Here is a 15,602-nt window from a genome sequence, read left to right on the forward strand (position 1 = left end):
GCCGCGGCCCCGTGGCCCCGTTTCTACCTGAGGCTGTGTTCCCTGCCCCTCGCAACGCGTGTAATATGTGACACTGGTTGTCTCTGCGAGCTCAGCGAGAAAACTGGCACATTGTTCTGTTGATGAAGTAATTTAATGGAGATAAAGCTCGAGTCGCTTTATTTTTGTGCTACAATTGTGTCCTATGAAAAACTCCTGCTATTCTCACTTGTCTGCCTGTTGCTGGAAAAGTAATAATTTGTGTCTTCTCGTAGACTAATTACAGACAAAATTTGGTCATGCTTGGAGTAAGGAGTTTTACAGGCCTGCTGGAGCAATTTTCCTGCCTTTTTGGCTTGGCTATTAGCCTGCCTATGTTACAATAAACTCAAACAGAACAATTATTGCTGGCAAGTCCTGACAGTYGGGACCTGGAGCAGCTCAGAGGCCATGAATCCACACACAGTGCGTGGTAAGTAGGCAAGGTGCTTTTCCCCATAGAAATACTAAGAGCCAGGATCTGCGGGCAGCCTACCGGGATGCTCAGCTGCCCTGACGGGCCAACGATCCCCATAGATTTTATAAGCTTTAATAGATGAGTACAAGGGACCACAGAGCTTAGGCTTATTCTCACAGCTCGTTACCAGCCTGGAGACTGGCACGCGTTCCCACGAACCTTTGAAAGGCATATGTGCTCTTGTCTTCAGAAAGAGACGCCTGCTCTTGGGGAGCCTTTCCTCTCGGATGTTGTAGCCCAGAGTGTTGCAGCGGTTCTTTCGGCAGCTGAGGCACATCCCTTGCTCGAAGGTGCTGATGTCATTGCACCAGTAGGCCGTGCTTTGCTTGTCCTTGTGAAGCAGGGAGTCGATGAACAGATGAACTGACCTCTCGTGGGCGCATTTCACCGTTTGAGCAATGCCTAGAAAAAAATCATRACAGTTTTATATGCTCTTGTTTCTATTTCTTATGCCAGCTAGGGAGGAATAGAGTAAGCAGCCATGAATGTTGTTTCCCCCCCCCCTTTACTACTAAAATGTCATGATTTTTGTCTCAGTAGTCATACATATAGTGATCTCTTAAAATCATCCAAACGTTACTGTCTGAACATCTGTGTTAGTAAAATTAAATAGATTGCCATAATTTACTACTTAACATGGTATAGCCTGCCAGTACAAGACTGTAAATTTGTACCTTGATTTCACTGTCTTGGCTGCTCAGATCAATATGAAATACAATATGCTGTTATGYAGCCTTTTCAGACCACACTACATTAAAGGCTAGTCTTACTCTGAATGGTAGAACACTGTTGAATTTTGAATGCTTCTGCGGTAATGTTATATTTTGACCCTATCAGAATAACAAACCCTCTTGTCACTTTTGCTTGCAGCTATTATGGAGAAAAGGGAGTGAAAATGTATTGAATACTTATATAAAAATAAATGAGGAATAAGTTTGTCTTTTTCCTTCTTTTCTATCAGTATCATGAAATTATGACAATTATTTTATTCTGTGTAATTGGGATATATCACAGTGGATTGTTTTACATGTTTTCACTGACTAGCTTTCTAGCTCATGCCTGGCTTCACTTTTTCATGAATTATCTGCTAACAAGTAAGGCCTACTTTTTTGATAGTGTGATGATAGTTGAGAAAATTTTGACAGTGCAGTATGCTAGATGAAAAGTACTTATTTGAGGTTTTTCAGAGATTTGGCAGTGTGCATCAGTGCTTCATCTCTCTGCGGTATGTTGCATCAGTTTCTCTGTACGTTTATGTTTAGGTGCATCGTAACTGGGCTTCTRTATTTAAAGCAGCCTAGAACACTGGCAGTCAGGACCTAGAGACAGCGTCATCTGCTGCACAACTGAAGGAGAAGGGTAAATTAAGGAGGTGAGTAGTATAGCATTGTGTTTTGTTTGATTTGAAATAATTAATTGTACACTAGATGTATATGACTTAATTAGAAAAAGTTTTCTCATTTCCTCTACCACCAAAACGAATACCTTTGGAATAATTTCAAAGTGCTTGACAGCAGGATGCTCATGACCTCATTTTCAGAAGTGCTAAGCAGCCAAATTTCTTACTGGAGTCAGTAGGAAAAGAGTAAGTACAATATATGTACAAGTCAGATAACCAGTTTCTAGAAAGGAAACTGCCTTGCATATAATAGGAAATAATACTCCCATTAGATATTCTTTTAAGTCCACAGAGATATGTAAAGCTTCCCAGAGATACTGTCAGTCTAGATGCAATAGACTTTGTCTCATTGGTTCTTACCAGTTATTCCATACTGTGCAATGTGATTATACATGTGCATGATGTGACAGCCAGGCTGAAAGGTGCCTCCATTGGGATAAAAGTCAAAATGGGCCACAGGCTGTTTGATGCCAACGCTGAGACCCATGTGCTGCTTAGTGAATGTATGAATTGCATCTACGAAGTTTGCATCATCTGGAGATAAACGATCTGTTGGTGACATTCCTTCAAACAGGGGACCAGCAGGGTCAAGGCCTACAATAAATGCAATAATACAGTTGTGATAYAGTGCAGGTGGGCTCTTTTACTGTTATGAAGGAAGTTGGTGATAAACATTAAAAAACTGACCACACTGGTAATTTTACTGAAGTCATTTATAGAAATAATGCTAAGCACTTGCCTTGCAGAGGGTACATGATTACCAAAAGGTAAATATAAACACTGTAACTGCTACATGCACAAGGACGTTGGCCCAAAGAGATAGATGTGTTTGTTATAGACAAACCATGCTCATTACTACTTTGTCTCTTGAGGATTGTTTACTTAATTTTGTTCTTTCATACTCTAAAGGTCACACATTTAAGAGGCCCTTTTGAACACAGCAGTCCCACAACAAGGTTGACTTTTAACCCACATTTGGGATCTGAAATTTTATAAAACTTCTCTTGTGGATCAGAAGAGTTCTATGTCGGCTACATGTTATTTATAATAYGTTTTCAACATTAAAAGATTTCAAGCCAATGTATTATTGTGTTCTGAAAAATAAAATTCTGCTTTGGGAAGCCAGTTAGTTTTAGTTCACTACTGGATGCTTTGGTAAAGTGCTTATTTTATATATATATATATTTTTTTTTTTTAAGGAGAACTGATTTGTGAGAAGGGACTGCCCATATAGTTTAAAGCTGCTTTTTGTCTTTGAGGACCAGTTTCTAGATGTGATTTTTTTTTTTTGATCAATCCTATGGACTAATGAAATTGCATAGATGTAACTGAACAAGACTGAAAGTGTAGGTAATTAGGCAATACAAGTAAAGATGCCATTCTACATGCCTTTTTTAAATACTTCTAATCCATGTGAACTCCTGGAGGTTATAGTTAAGTCTGAATAATTTTTGTTGAAAAAACATAATAATATGTTTTGATGTTTTTACCCATTATGATGATTTGATTTACTAATACAGTCTGAACAAGCAGTGCTGATGAGCTGATATCCTTGAGCATATACACACAGRCGTGATATAAAATCAACTTCTTGATATGCAGGCCCTGTCACAAGAGCTGATTGTATAGGACACACTATGGTATGTGACAATGAATCTAAGATAAGATTTGGGACTTCAAACTATGGTTTTGTTTGTCTTGTAGATCAGATTAAAGTAGAATGTTCTTTCTGGTAATTTAAACATTGTAGCTGATGCAGTCCTCATGTAAGATCACTTTTATTTTTTTTTTCTTTTAAGCTGTCATTGTGCATTAGATATGGTGTTGTGTGCAATATAGCAATAGCCTCATACATGTGTATTCATTGCACTCTGCACAATTACAGAACATTGCAGGAGGCTCAAAATGTCACTAGTCAGCACAATCAAGTGTTCTGGTTAACTTTTATGTTTGCTTTAAGCATCTATTAGGAATACTCTTATGATACGCTTGTAAAATATAATCCAGGACTATAATTTTGTCACAAGGGAATTGACTTCAGTTCACTGTTAAGACCAGTGTACCACAAYTGAAAAGCTAAAGGATGGCTAATTGATTTCCTTAATGTAATTTTCTTTTTAAAATGGATTGCTAACAATGAAGATATTACTGAATGGGACAACTGAAGCTCAAAAGAATAGGTTTTGGATCAGGATAGTGTCTGAAGGAGATTGAAAATTGGTAGCTAACCTTTAGTTTAAGGTGTTACTGGGAATAGATACAAGATAAACTCAATATGTAACTTGAATCTTTGGTTTATGTTTTCTAGTCCTTATGCTTTTATATTCCATATGTTGTAATTTGGATTGAGTTAGGAAAGATCATAACTAGAAATACTRTGTGTGAGAGGCTACTTTATTTTGAGAAGAGTTTTCAGTAAATTTTCATCTTAATTTCTGCCTGTGGGAGGAACTTTTAAACTATGGCAAATGTTGCTATTCAGTAACTATGGGACTATCGAGGAAAAAAAATGATGATACAGATAAAAAAGAAAAGTTGAAAATGTGCAGTGTGACTTTATCGAGCTTTTGACTGATGTGATTTTTTTCTGCATATATCACTGCTAACTTCAGTTTTTCTGAAATGCTGATAATCAGGTGGTAAACTAAGTGAACACAACCATGTGTTGTATTTCCTCAGCTTTAGACACCCCCATGATGCTGATAGCGGGTGGTGACAAGGCTATTAAATGGGTGCACAAGTTCTACAGATAATTTGCTTTGGCATCTCTGCAAGGGAGGTTGCACATGGAGGGTAGGGGAAGGCAGCTTGTAGGGACACATGTTCAGACTATGTGTGGATTTGGTCTTGATCATGTAGGGACAGACAGGTAACTTCTGTAAGTTTGTGCCAACAAGTAAAAAAAGCTTTGTTTTAGGAAGACGCTCAGGATCTGGTCCTCCAGATAGCTCTTTCAGAGATAATGATCTGATCAAAGCTTTGGATCTGATTTCCCCCACCCACAGCATACAGGTTAAAATGTTGTGTTTCTGGGCTCTTTTAGATTACATTATATGAAACAGTCTTCTTTTAAGGGCATATTAGAGCTTTCTACCGTGTTTTACTTAAGATAATATAGCCACACTTTACCTTTCTAATATTTTCTCTCTAYGTGTACAATATGGTATTTATAATTCATACATTCCATTAATCACTAGTCTCATAGTCTGAGTTTAAAGTATTACAGAAGTAGATTAAGTTGCCCATGCATGAGTATTTTACAGTTYGGAGTGGATGCTGTTGGAAAAGGAGACTACCTACAGCATGGATTTACCTGGAGACATGAGTCTGAAAAGAAAATTAAATTCAAACCTTAGCTGGTGGCTATAATTAAAATTCCAGCATGAGCAACACTATCGATGCAATTAGTAAGAATAAGAATAAAGAGTTTTTAGTCTTAATGTAAAGTATATGTCAAATGCCTACGTAACTTGAGCAAAGACACCAGTTGACTGTTATTTTTATTGAAGTTATTTTTTTTTTACCTGTAATTCTTCCGAGCTTGTTTGTACCACTGATATAACTGCCAGCAAACCCCGAAACATGAGCTCCTAGGCTATACCCAATTAGATGAACATTGCTTCTGGAAAATTGAATGGATTCCTAGAAGACAGCAGCAGCTTAGTTTAGATGCAGAAAATGTGAAAATTTAAAACAGTAAAACGCTTTTTGCAAGCTGGGAATGGCATGACCTGTAATACAAGAAATTTGTATGTTGATGATGTCACATGACATGCATTAGTCACACACTTACTGTCCTGGCTGGCTGAATGTTCTTTTCCTTCTTTTCATGCATCAGAAAAATACCATGCATTTGGGCACTGCTACTGAAGTAGTTTGTTCAGGAAAACCATAGATAAAAATGGCAGATGGCAGGATTTTGTAACTATTTTTTGCAARTGTTGAAAAGGTAGCATTGTTGTCTGCAACTTTCCTATGGCTACAGCCTGGATAGCTATCCTTTAAATTCAGCATATAAAACAAACAAAAAGAACCCCAAAGCCCCAGAATTTATAGAAGATGTCAAAGGTGCCATTGTTTCTTTTGCCTGAGATACTAACGCAAGCCAAATTAGAAGCCAAAGTATTGCCACATTCGTTAGACATACTTAAGTGTAAGATATGGCAATGATGTTTCTTGGACAAATTTGTACAAATCTAGGTATCTGATCTGAAACATGCCTGTTGAAGCAGAACGAACTTCAGACCATTCTCTCTAAGTAACTAGTACTATCTAGGTCTTAAATCTTTCATGTGAACTACGACGCTCAAATTTTTTCTGAYTTGTAAAGAAAAATATGGTGCACTCTTGCAAGAAAAGCAAGCTTCCGTTTTTGCTTCAATGTGGATATTGCCTGTTCCAGTGGAATCCTTTGCAGTCTCTACCTGTCTCTTGTGAAGATGAGGTGGAAGTTGGCACTTTTTTTGAGAGAGGGGGAGCTCTTACAGCTTTCTTAGCAGATGTTATTGAGCTAGAGATCATGCCCTGTTAATTCTTGGACTAAAAGCCGTAAGATTTGTTTTATTTTCATTCTTGATTAAAATGTTGCACAGCACTGCAGCTTTTGTTACTCCTGTTGAGGATATTTCAAGYACTCTTCTGAGTGTAAGTAGAGCAGAAAGACAGTTGTGAGAATTGGAAGAATTGGAATGAAGGGTTTTTACCATTAAATTCACTGAGGGTACTTTTCAACAGAAGGAATGTTCACTACTTAAACATTCTTTCTTAAGTGAATTGCATTCTCTGAGAAGTGATGGTCTATTTAAATCCTGCTACATGTCATGGTGCAAGAGAAGCTAGGTACAGTGCTGTAGCAAGAAGTCACTTATTCAAGCCTTGATTTGTTTGCTGACGCTGGAGAAATCAGTCTGTCATTTTTGTTGACAGTGTGGTGTGTCCTCCTGGGAACTGAACAAAGTCCACCATTTGATTCATTCAATAATTGCACAGCTTCAAAATATGACTTTAGGTCTTCAGCAACTTAGACCACATTTGAACAAGAGCAAAGGTTTCTGTAGTGTCACAAAGGAAAATGTTGACACTGGTTCTTCTGCCCTGTCTCTAATGCCTGCTCTCCCTAACTGGGCACCTCATCTGATAACTTCTTCTACCCTTACCATTCCTGTTGAAAGCAGTTTCATTTTTTCAGTGATATTTGCTACAAATCTCTCTGTTTTGAAGTATTTTTCCCTTCCTCAGGCCTTACCATATTTAAATTAATGTATTCAAAAATTCTTTGGGTGGTGTAATTTCATTTCAAATTGGGGAGCTTGAATTGGTACTAGGTGAAACGAGAGCTGCATAGCTTGCATGATTAGTATTGCTTGATTCTCATTCTAGTGATTTGCTTTCTGCCTTGTCTTAAATAAGTGCTGGAGATAAGAGCCYTTGCAGACTCCTGTGTAGCATTTTCAAGTCTGGCATCTGGTATAGATAGAACAGCTGTAAGACATGGCCACTGTTCCCTGTGTGGCAGTGGTTTTGATGAGTAGCCAGTATTCTAGCATGACTCCATTCATTACTGCCTTTGTGCCTTCTGTTATGCAATGTGTGTCKTCTTAAAAGGTCTCCTTTTATATTGTGGATCTCCAGGCCATTATTTTAGAATAATGTGGGGAACTGAGGCAAAAACAAGGCACAATGTCATGCCTGAATTCTGCATTAAATCYTGAAATAAAACACAAATCAAAAACTCATTTCATTGAATTAACCACTTGCAAATGATGTGTGCGTGCTTTCAAAGTGTAGGGCTCTTAGTCTCTGAGTTTCTTTTACTGAATTCTGAACTTGAAGTATTATTGAATAGTTTCATAATTCAAATAAAATGTCAGCTATCTGCACACATGCTAATGGAACATAGCAAGCAAGTAGCCTGAAATGAGCTCACCTCTAAATACATATCAAAGTATTTCAATAAACAATACTACTTACTTTTCTCTCTTGTGTGATAAAATTTTTATGAAGTCATCTGAAAGTTTATGGAAGAAAATTTTACGGTGTATTGAAGAAACTTAAGTGATTGAAACAGACTGCATTAACCAACGTAATATTTCAGAACTGTGGTAGAAGCATAAGAAACAAGTAAATATCTATTTCCTAAAGAAACTTGCTTCGATTTGGTGACTCTTACCTCCAACCATTCCAGGAAATCTGCTATCTCCTGTCCTATGTAGCGTGTATTCTGTACAGCTATGGGATAGTGCTGATGAGCAAGTGTAAGCCAGTCTGCAATGATCACATTAATTGGTTTGCGCTGAGACTTCAGAGCTGCTGCCATTTTCCAAATCCAGCCTTCCAAAATCCCATCTACCTGTTTTGATCAATTAAAAAAAGTGAAATGAAAAAAAAAATCTTTAAGAGAAAATAGTCCTTGCCAAACATTCCCTGTGAAAAGCTCAAAGAAACAGAAAACAGAATGTAGACAAAGGAAGGTTAGTGCTGATCATTAGATTTTAGGGATGTCAATTTTTTTTGGGGTGGACAAAAAATTCATTAAGAATCAATATGAGAACTGTAGAATACTTTAGGTCTTGTGATGTAAGCTCTGTCAGTGGAATGCCAGGGATAGTTGATATTACTGATTTAGTAGAATATCCTGATCTTTTCTGGGCTTTTAACAGAGTTTGAGAATCTCAAAGCTGAGTTTCCGTACCTTTTCCTCTAAGAGCCTAATGCTTCTGCCTGTGAAATTAATGTGAAAGTTGACTTGAGTGGCAGCAGCCATAGGTCCATAATTTGACTTTGAGGAGGATATAGGTTTTGAACAAATTCTTAATTGGGAAATTTGGCTGAAGTACTCTATGGCAATATTCTGTTCATAGATCTGCTGTTGTTTTTGTTGAGAGTTATATGTGTCAAGGGCGTGATTCACAGTTTTTCTGGTTGCGTAGTTGYAGATGCACCACAAAGATGCCTTTTACTACCTTCTGTGATGACACTAGTTCTATGAGAATTAAGTGTCTGTTAAAACGACGTGATTTCCTATCCTCCTTTCTATTTACAGCTGAGAAGCTGATCAAAATTCCCTCTAGCATAGTACTGGTGTGCATTTGAGTGATGCTTTTTTGGTAGATACTTTTGTTTGTTGTCTTTGCTTTTTTTTTTTTAAAAAAACATTTTTAACTGAAAACAGTTCAGTGATAATTCATTGATGCTGAGAGCTTTATTTTCACCTGAAAAGCTTATAGAGAAGTTCTCCTTAAAGGTGTACTGAAAGAGAGATGTAGGGAGATTGTGTGCACAGCTTTGCAATAAGTCTGTAACTATCTGGCRGTGAACATACCAGAGAAATGAAAGTGGTATTCAGTCCTCCAGAGAGATAGCCCATTAATTCAGCTACTTGTTTGAACTGTGCWGGCTTTAAACCAGGGCTGAATCTAATCCCTGGCATGGGACTCCCACATGAAAAATTGCTTGTTGAGTGTTCCTTCAGAATCTCCATGGGGAATACCCACTTTATTATTTCTAGCCATCATTCCTGCTAACGAAACCCACCATTTTTCTAGTCCCAGCCTTTCTTCTGAAGTTACTTTTGGCACTAGCATATTGAGAAGGAAAGTATATCAAATCAGATGTAGCTTGAATTAGAAAATGCATGTTCATACCGACCAGCCATGGACTATCATCACCAGAGGAAGAGAGGCATTGAAACTGCATTGGTCAAGAGTCTCCAACTGATTAAACAAAATCAAACAGCCTTCTTCAGTTCTGTCTGTATAGAGTCGAAATTTGGTTTCTAAGCTTTGCTGATCTTTCTTTGTTCTAGTGTGCTGATTCTGTGATCCCAGTGCCTCTGAAATAAAATTCATAATAGTCATAATAGGATGGAATCTAAAACCTGAAGAAGTTACTCATGAAACACAGTCTAAGACAAAGTAAACTAGTAAGATTGAAATTCTAGCTATGTGTTATTGCTCTCTAACTGAGTTGGGCCTCAGCTGCAAAGTTTGGGTCAAAAAAGGATCTCTTTCAAAGCTGAGACAATCTAGATGTGCATCTGATTCCATCTATTTGAGCAGTAACAATTATATGGAAAACATTGATCTTGTTCCAGTCCTTCATTGAATACATAGATATTGTAAAAGGTAGGTACAGATGTTGTGAATCTATACTGTYGTTGCATGCATAGGCAAGCACATTCATAGGCTGTTAACTTTGCAGGGGAAGTTTTACTAAYGTGCATCTGCTAGTAGTTGCTGAGCAAGCATCATTACACTAAAACAAGTATTTAGTCAGGGTTATAACTCTGCTTAGAGATTTAGGTAACTGCTTAAACTATTAGACCATGTCATAAGTGATCCTTTTTCTCTAAAAGGCCAAGATGAAATGTTTCTGTACTTTGTTGTTGTTTATAAAATAGTTTGGTAGGTATAGGACAGCATTTTCAGAATTGTCTATTAAGTATCTGGGATAGTCCCATATGACTGGAGAACGGCAAAAATACCTATACTTAAGAAAAGTAGGGGCAAGGTGAATTAGCCAACTGTGGTTTCACCAACACTGAATTTATAAGGAAAAATATGAATATAGGAAAACAGTTGAAAAATGGGATAAAGTAAAACAGAAACTTGCAAAAAGCACGTTGGGACAAGCAAGCCTGATGCTGCTTTCTGATAAGAGTCCAAATTATTTAATTTTATTTGTCTGGAAATAATCTGTGTAATGAATCATTAATTAAACTACAGAGAATGTGGATTAGTAAGGAGAGGGAACTGTAAGGGGGTGATGAACTAGATAAATGAGAGGCTAGTTATTTGTGTTTAAAAAAAATTTTTTTTTAGAGTGGATGGATTTTGCTGATGGAGTTCCTTGGGGACTGTTTTAGGGGCTAATCGTGTTTTACTGTTTTCATTAATAGGGTAGATAGAGAGGTATAAGACTGACAGAAGTTGGGAAGAATTTGCTAAAATTGAGGAGACCAAAAGTTTAAGCACTAAGAGCTAGATGACCTTGAGAATACACCAGTAGAAATGGGTAGAAATCTCCTACTGTAAAGTGCAAGGTCATACAGCTGATAAGAATTTCTCTATAAATGGTGCTCATAAATAGGAAGTGACATAAGGGTAAAAAGACTTGGCTGTTAGTAATCAATAATAAAACTCACTATGAGTCATTCTTGTGATTTGGTTGTGAGAAAGGAAAAATGCAATTCTAAGATGCATCAGGCAAGATGGTTTTGGTAGGAAAAGAGAACAATGATGCTTATGTACAAGGTACTAATTATCCATATGTAGAAGAGTGTGAATAGTTCTTGTTACTGCGTTCAAGTGATACCAATGTAAGCTGCAACAGCTGCTCAGCAGCACTGCTAAACTGGTCAGGGAAAAAGCTTTTGTTTTTATTAGGCCTAACTAATATATCACGAAATCTKCTTGGAGGGGAAAAGGGAGTATTTTCTTTGCTAGGAAAGAACTTGAAATGTCTGTGGGAACTGAATTTGCATTAGTTCAGTTTTGTTCTTGTGCTAAGGAACTTTTATCCGTGAAAAATAAAACTTGTTAGTGTTTTTTTTTTACTATTATTACAATGCTAGTATTTCATTGTATTTTTATCTTTGAATTCAGCACATTATAAAGTATTGGTATTTTTATACATCACAACTCTTATGTCTGTCCATGCTTTCAGAAAACATCTTAAGCCATAGTGTATTCATTTCTATATTAAATTGGTGAATACATCCAAAGGTTCTATGACATTGTTTTCTTAACAAGACTTGGGCAATTTACAAGGTAATTCTGATACATTTACAGATGAACTTTTATCATTCAAGCATATTTAGTGATGTGATTCTTCCATGCTTATAAATTTGCTGTAGTGGAATCTTGTAATACACAGCACAAAAAATTATAACATGAAAGCATCCTAGTTTTCAGTCAGACTGTATTGCATCTCAATGAATCTTCTGGCAAACTTTATTCAGTATTTTATTTTCTTATAATTAAAAACATGATAAAACCCAGCATATTTAATTTGATTAAGTCAGTGCCAGTCCCCTATCCTGGCAAAATAAAGTTCCCAAACTGCATTACAGTGGATGTGCATTGTTTTCCTTCTGTCACTAATTATTGTAAATTCCAAGTAACTCCAGACAACGTTATGTTTCGTATCTAACAAATGTTATGGCAAGAAAAAGCTGTTCAGCTATTTACAGGCGCTGGAATTTAAAAAGCCTCAAAGTTGGTGAAGTTTTTGTGTCAAAAAGTCTTAGCTTCAGTAATGTGGTGTTTTGCCTTTTTTTTTTTTTTTTTTTTTTTNTTGACCAGTTCAGTTCTGACTGAGAGCTCCAGGAAGTAAGCAGCACATAGAGTTTGTTGGTAATATCTTGTTGAAATTATTTTCCAGTAGAATATTTTTTTTTTTTTCTCTCCCTAATGGCACTTTTGTGATAGCTAGTTAGTTTTTTTTTTTTTTTTTCTCCCTAATGGCACTTTTGTGATAGCTAGTTAGGGCTGAATGTGATCATTTCTGTTACAAGGTATATTGAAGTGTTTCTGCTTGCCTTCTTCCCCCCACCCCACCCTGGGAAGGGAACTCTGTTCTGAATGGAATAATACTAGGAGAAGGTAAAGATCTAGTTAAAGGATAAAAAAGTTGGAAAGAAAAGTTTAAAGATGTTGATATTGTTAACTTAAGGCTTATTCAGGATTTGGTGAGTAGTCTATACACAAAGATAAGAATCTATTCTATTTTTAGTACAAAAAGAAAAACAAAAAATTACGTAACTTGTGCCTGTTCCATTGTACACATCCTTTCTTTGTTTTATACCTTATTTTCATTTTCTTTTTGCTTTCTTTGTTACAATGCAAAGGCACATTGTTGCTCTCTATATTGTTTGTGCATACCGCAGAAAACACGACTAATAAATAGCTGTTTTCTTTTTAGGTCCACTGTGAAAGTACTTGTGGTACTTTAATGGGTGAGCTTTTGGCTTGTCAGTAAGTCTGAGAAGAGAGAATTAAAAATTCAGTTTGAACTCATTCATGCCTGTCAAAAATGAAAAGTTCCAACAGAATCTGTTGTGTTCTTAGACAAAGAACTAATTCAAGCCATTAATCCATGTAATGACTTGGAGAAAGAAACAGTTTCTTTCTTGGAGACAACTTGGCTCCCAGAAGAGACTCTAACTGAAAATTTCATACCAGTGACTCAGAACTGCAAAGTTCCATAGGTCTGTTTACAAAAACTGCAAAATAAAACTGCTACAAACAGTTTCCCATGCTAGTTAGAGCTGAAAGTACCAAGAACTTCTGGAAAATAGATCATATGTGCATGTTAGAGTTTCTCTCTGGAAAAATAGCTCCTACTCAAGTGGGTCAGTTGCTGAATTAACTGCCTCCTTCTCTTGAAGAGGTTCTATCCTAACATGAATCCTTTCAGGAAAAGCAATGCAACATGGCCATCCATAGGCTATCATAAATTACCTTCATGCAGAGCAACATGCTAATCACAAGCAAGCAAAATTGTCATGACTTGATAATCTGGAGGAGATTTATTTATTTATTTATTTATTTTTACCTTTCCTTACTTTGTGTTAATGATATTGGTGAGGTGTAGTAGGAGTGCAACTGAAGGCAGGCTTTGTAGATATAGTGTAGCAAAGTTTCTCATAAAACATTTTGAGTCAGTTGTGACAGATAAAACATTTTTACTTTTGAGATGAGACAGTTGTGTTTTCTTGCTATAGAGTAAAACCAAAAGAATGATTCCAGGTTGAACAAAATAAAATGTTTCTGTCGACTGGGATGAAAACAAATGATTTACATTTCTGGTAGTAGCTTCAGTAGCTAACTAAATGCTACGTAGAGTTGGGCTGTGTGAAATATGAGTTCAGTTACTGTTCCTCACTATTAGAATTTCATTCTTATTGCCATTATTAGCATTTACTGCTATAAGCCATGGGTGTCCTGCTTTTAATAAAACTAACTCCAAGATGAAAAGAGCTCATGAAGTATGATGAGAAAGCTAGTAAAGAAATAATCCATTCTGTGTGTCTGCAAGTGTATAATTTTCTGAAAAGGRGATAATTAAAATAGTAATAACAATTCCATATGGAATAAACTCTAGATGATTTGAACCAAGTATTCTGTTTATCARTAGGAGCAGGTTAATCCAGGAAATTGCGTTGGATTTAATAACCTCAAAAGATGAGAAGACAAATGGTTTTCCTGGCAGTGAAATTTTTGGTGACTTCTGAAATTTACAGATGTGATAGCAGTGTTTTAAGGTTTATGAATGAAAACTTTTTTGCTGGAAACTAGACAAAGATCTGGACACTCACTGACCAGGGTTCGAAACCATGAACTATTGTATGCTTTTATGGGGAGAGATCTTGAATCTAAATTTGTTCCTTTATATGTCATTTTTTAGTGGGGATGAAAATACTACACAAAATTATCTGCTTCTCACCACAAAATTTCCCTAAAGACGCATAAGGAATGAGAAAGACAAAATATAGTAGAACTGCATCATGTTAAAGAACAAAATTGTAGTATTTGCGAAGTCATATGTTTCAAATTCGTCTTACAGTACAGCATTGTCATTCCCTATTAAGGAAGGTAGTTTTCTTGGTTGAGAAAAACAATGTTCAGCAACTTTCTTCCTGACATGGAGCTCTACAGGAAGAGTTTCTCTGTAAGGTCTTGCTGAAGAGTGTTGAAGAGGCTGTTTTAATGGCATTCACCTAATCCACAGGGYAATTGAAACATTAATTAAGAAAACTTGAATGGAAGCTGAGCTTTTGATGACCAGTATGATAAGAATACTTCATATATGTGTGTGTACACAAACACACCCCACTCCACAGAAATTGCATATTTTTAAAATTGCCTTCCGAGCCTTACTGTGGTCTCCTTTCATGTTCATGGGTGGATTCATTTGAGTGTTAATAAATCTCCAGTCACCTTCTGGATGACTTACTGCTTTTTGCATACATGAATATATGTTTCTAAAAGAGTGCTTACATATTATCATTACATATTTTCATGTTATTTTAGTGTGACTGGTTTTCAGCATGTTTGAAAAACAAGCCACAGAACTGCCGAGGTCCCTAGAGTTACAGAATTCTGCTGTAAAAATGAGCAAAGACAGTGACACATTAATAACTTCTGGCCCATTGGAAACACAATATATCRCAGAAAATAGACCTTTATCAATTGAAAGAAGAGCTGATGCTATGGAAGCATTCAGGTCCCTCAGTTTGACAAATACATCCTTTAAAGCTATTCTTGCTAGAAGCATAGTTGTCAGTATTCCTGTTGTATATTTAAAATCTTTTTTTTTACTAATGTTTTCCCTTCATTAGCTGACCCAGATACTAAKCTAAAATTATCATAGATACTGGATATCTAGTCTGGACTTCTGCCATTTGAAAATGTAGCCAACCAAAATGATGACAGGAGTAGACTGGATGTATTAGGCCACCCTTTATTTATGTTTGTGTTACTAATTTTTAACAGTATCATAAAGCAGAGTGTTGGCTATTCCTTATCTTTTTTAGTAGAGGTACTTCTTGTTGACCTGATTTTTGTTGCTTGTGTCTATTCTAGGTTTTTGGATGTTGCTGACTAACCATTGAAAATTCCATCTCGTATAGTTCCCAGGTGAGAATTCTAAAACATGGGCTGGGTTTTGGGGGAGATCTAGGGTTTGGGCTTTTTTTTTTTTTTTTTT

At 36.5% G+C, this 15,602-nt stretch overlaps 1 protein-coding gene across 2 annotated transcripts in view; it reads right to left on the reverse strand.

Annotated features, from left to right (window-relative positions):
• The window catches only part of LIPC (lipase C, hepatic type), a 56,046-nt gene that overhangs the window by 6,765 nt on the left and 33,679 nt on the right, over positions 1–15,602 (reverse strand). Inside the window, exons 2-6 of one of the 2 annotated variants that reach the window (XM_085303704.1) lie at positions 9,539–9,726; positions 8,065–8,244; positions 5,420–5,537; positions 2,256–2,489; positions 656–898 (exon numbers count right to left, since the gene is read on the reverse strand). In XM_085303704.1, coding sequence (XP_085159830.1) covers positions 656–898; positions 2,256–2,489; positions 5,420–5,537; positions 8,065–8,244; positions 9,539–9,726 — 963 coding nt within the window. The remainder of the gene's footprint in view (positions 1–655; positions 899–2,255; positions 2,490–5,419; positions 5,538–8,064; positions 8,245–9,538; positions 9,727–15,602) is intronic. The other variant, XM_085303705.1, reaches the window with a different exon arrangement.

This window comes from Rhea americana, unplaced genomic scaffold, assembly GCF_003343005.1.
Source record: "Rhea americana isolate MKP2758 unplaced genomic scaffold, rheAme1 scaffold_2, whole genome shotgun sequence".
In the NCBI taxonomy this organism is placed as follows: Eukaryota; Metazoa; Chordata; class Aves; order Rheiformes; family Rheidae; genus Rhea; species Rhea americana.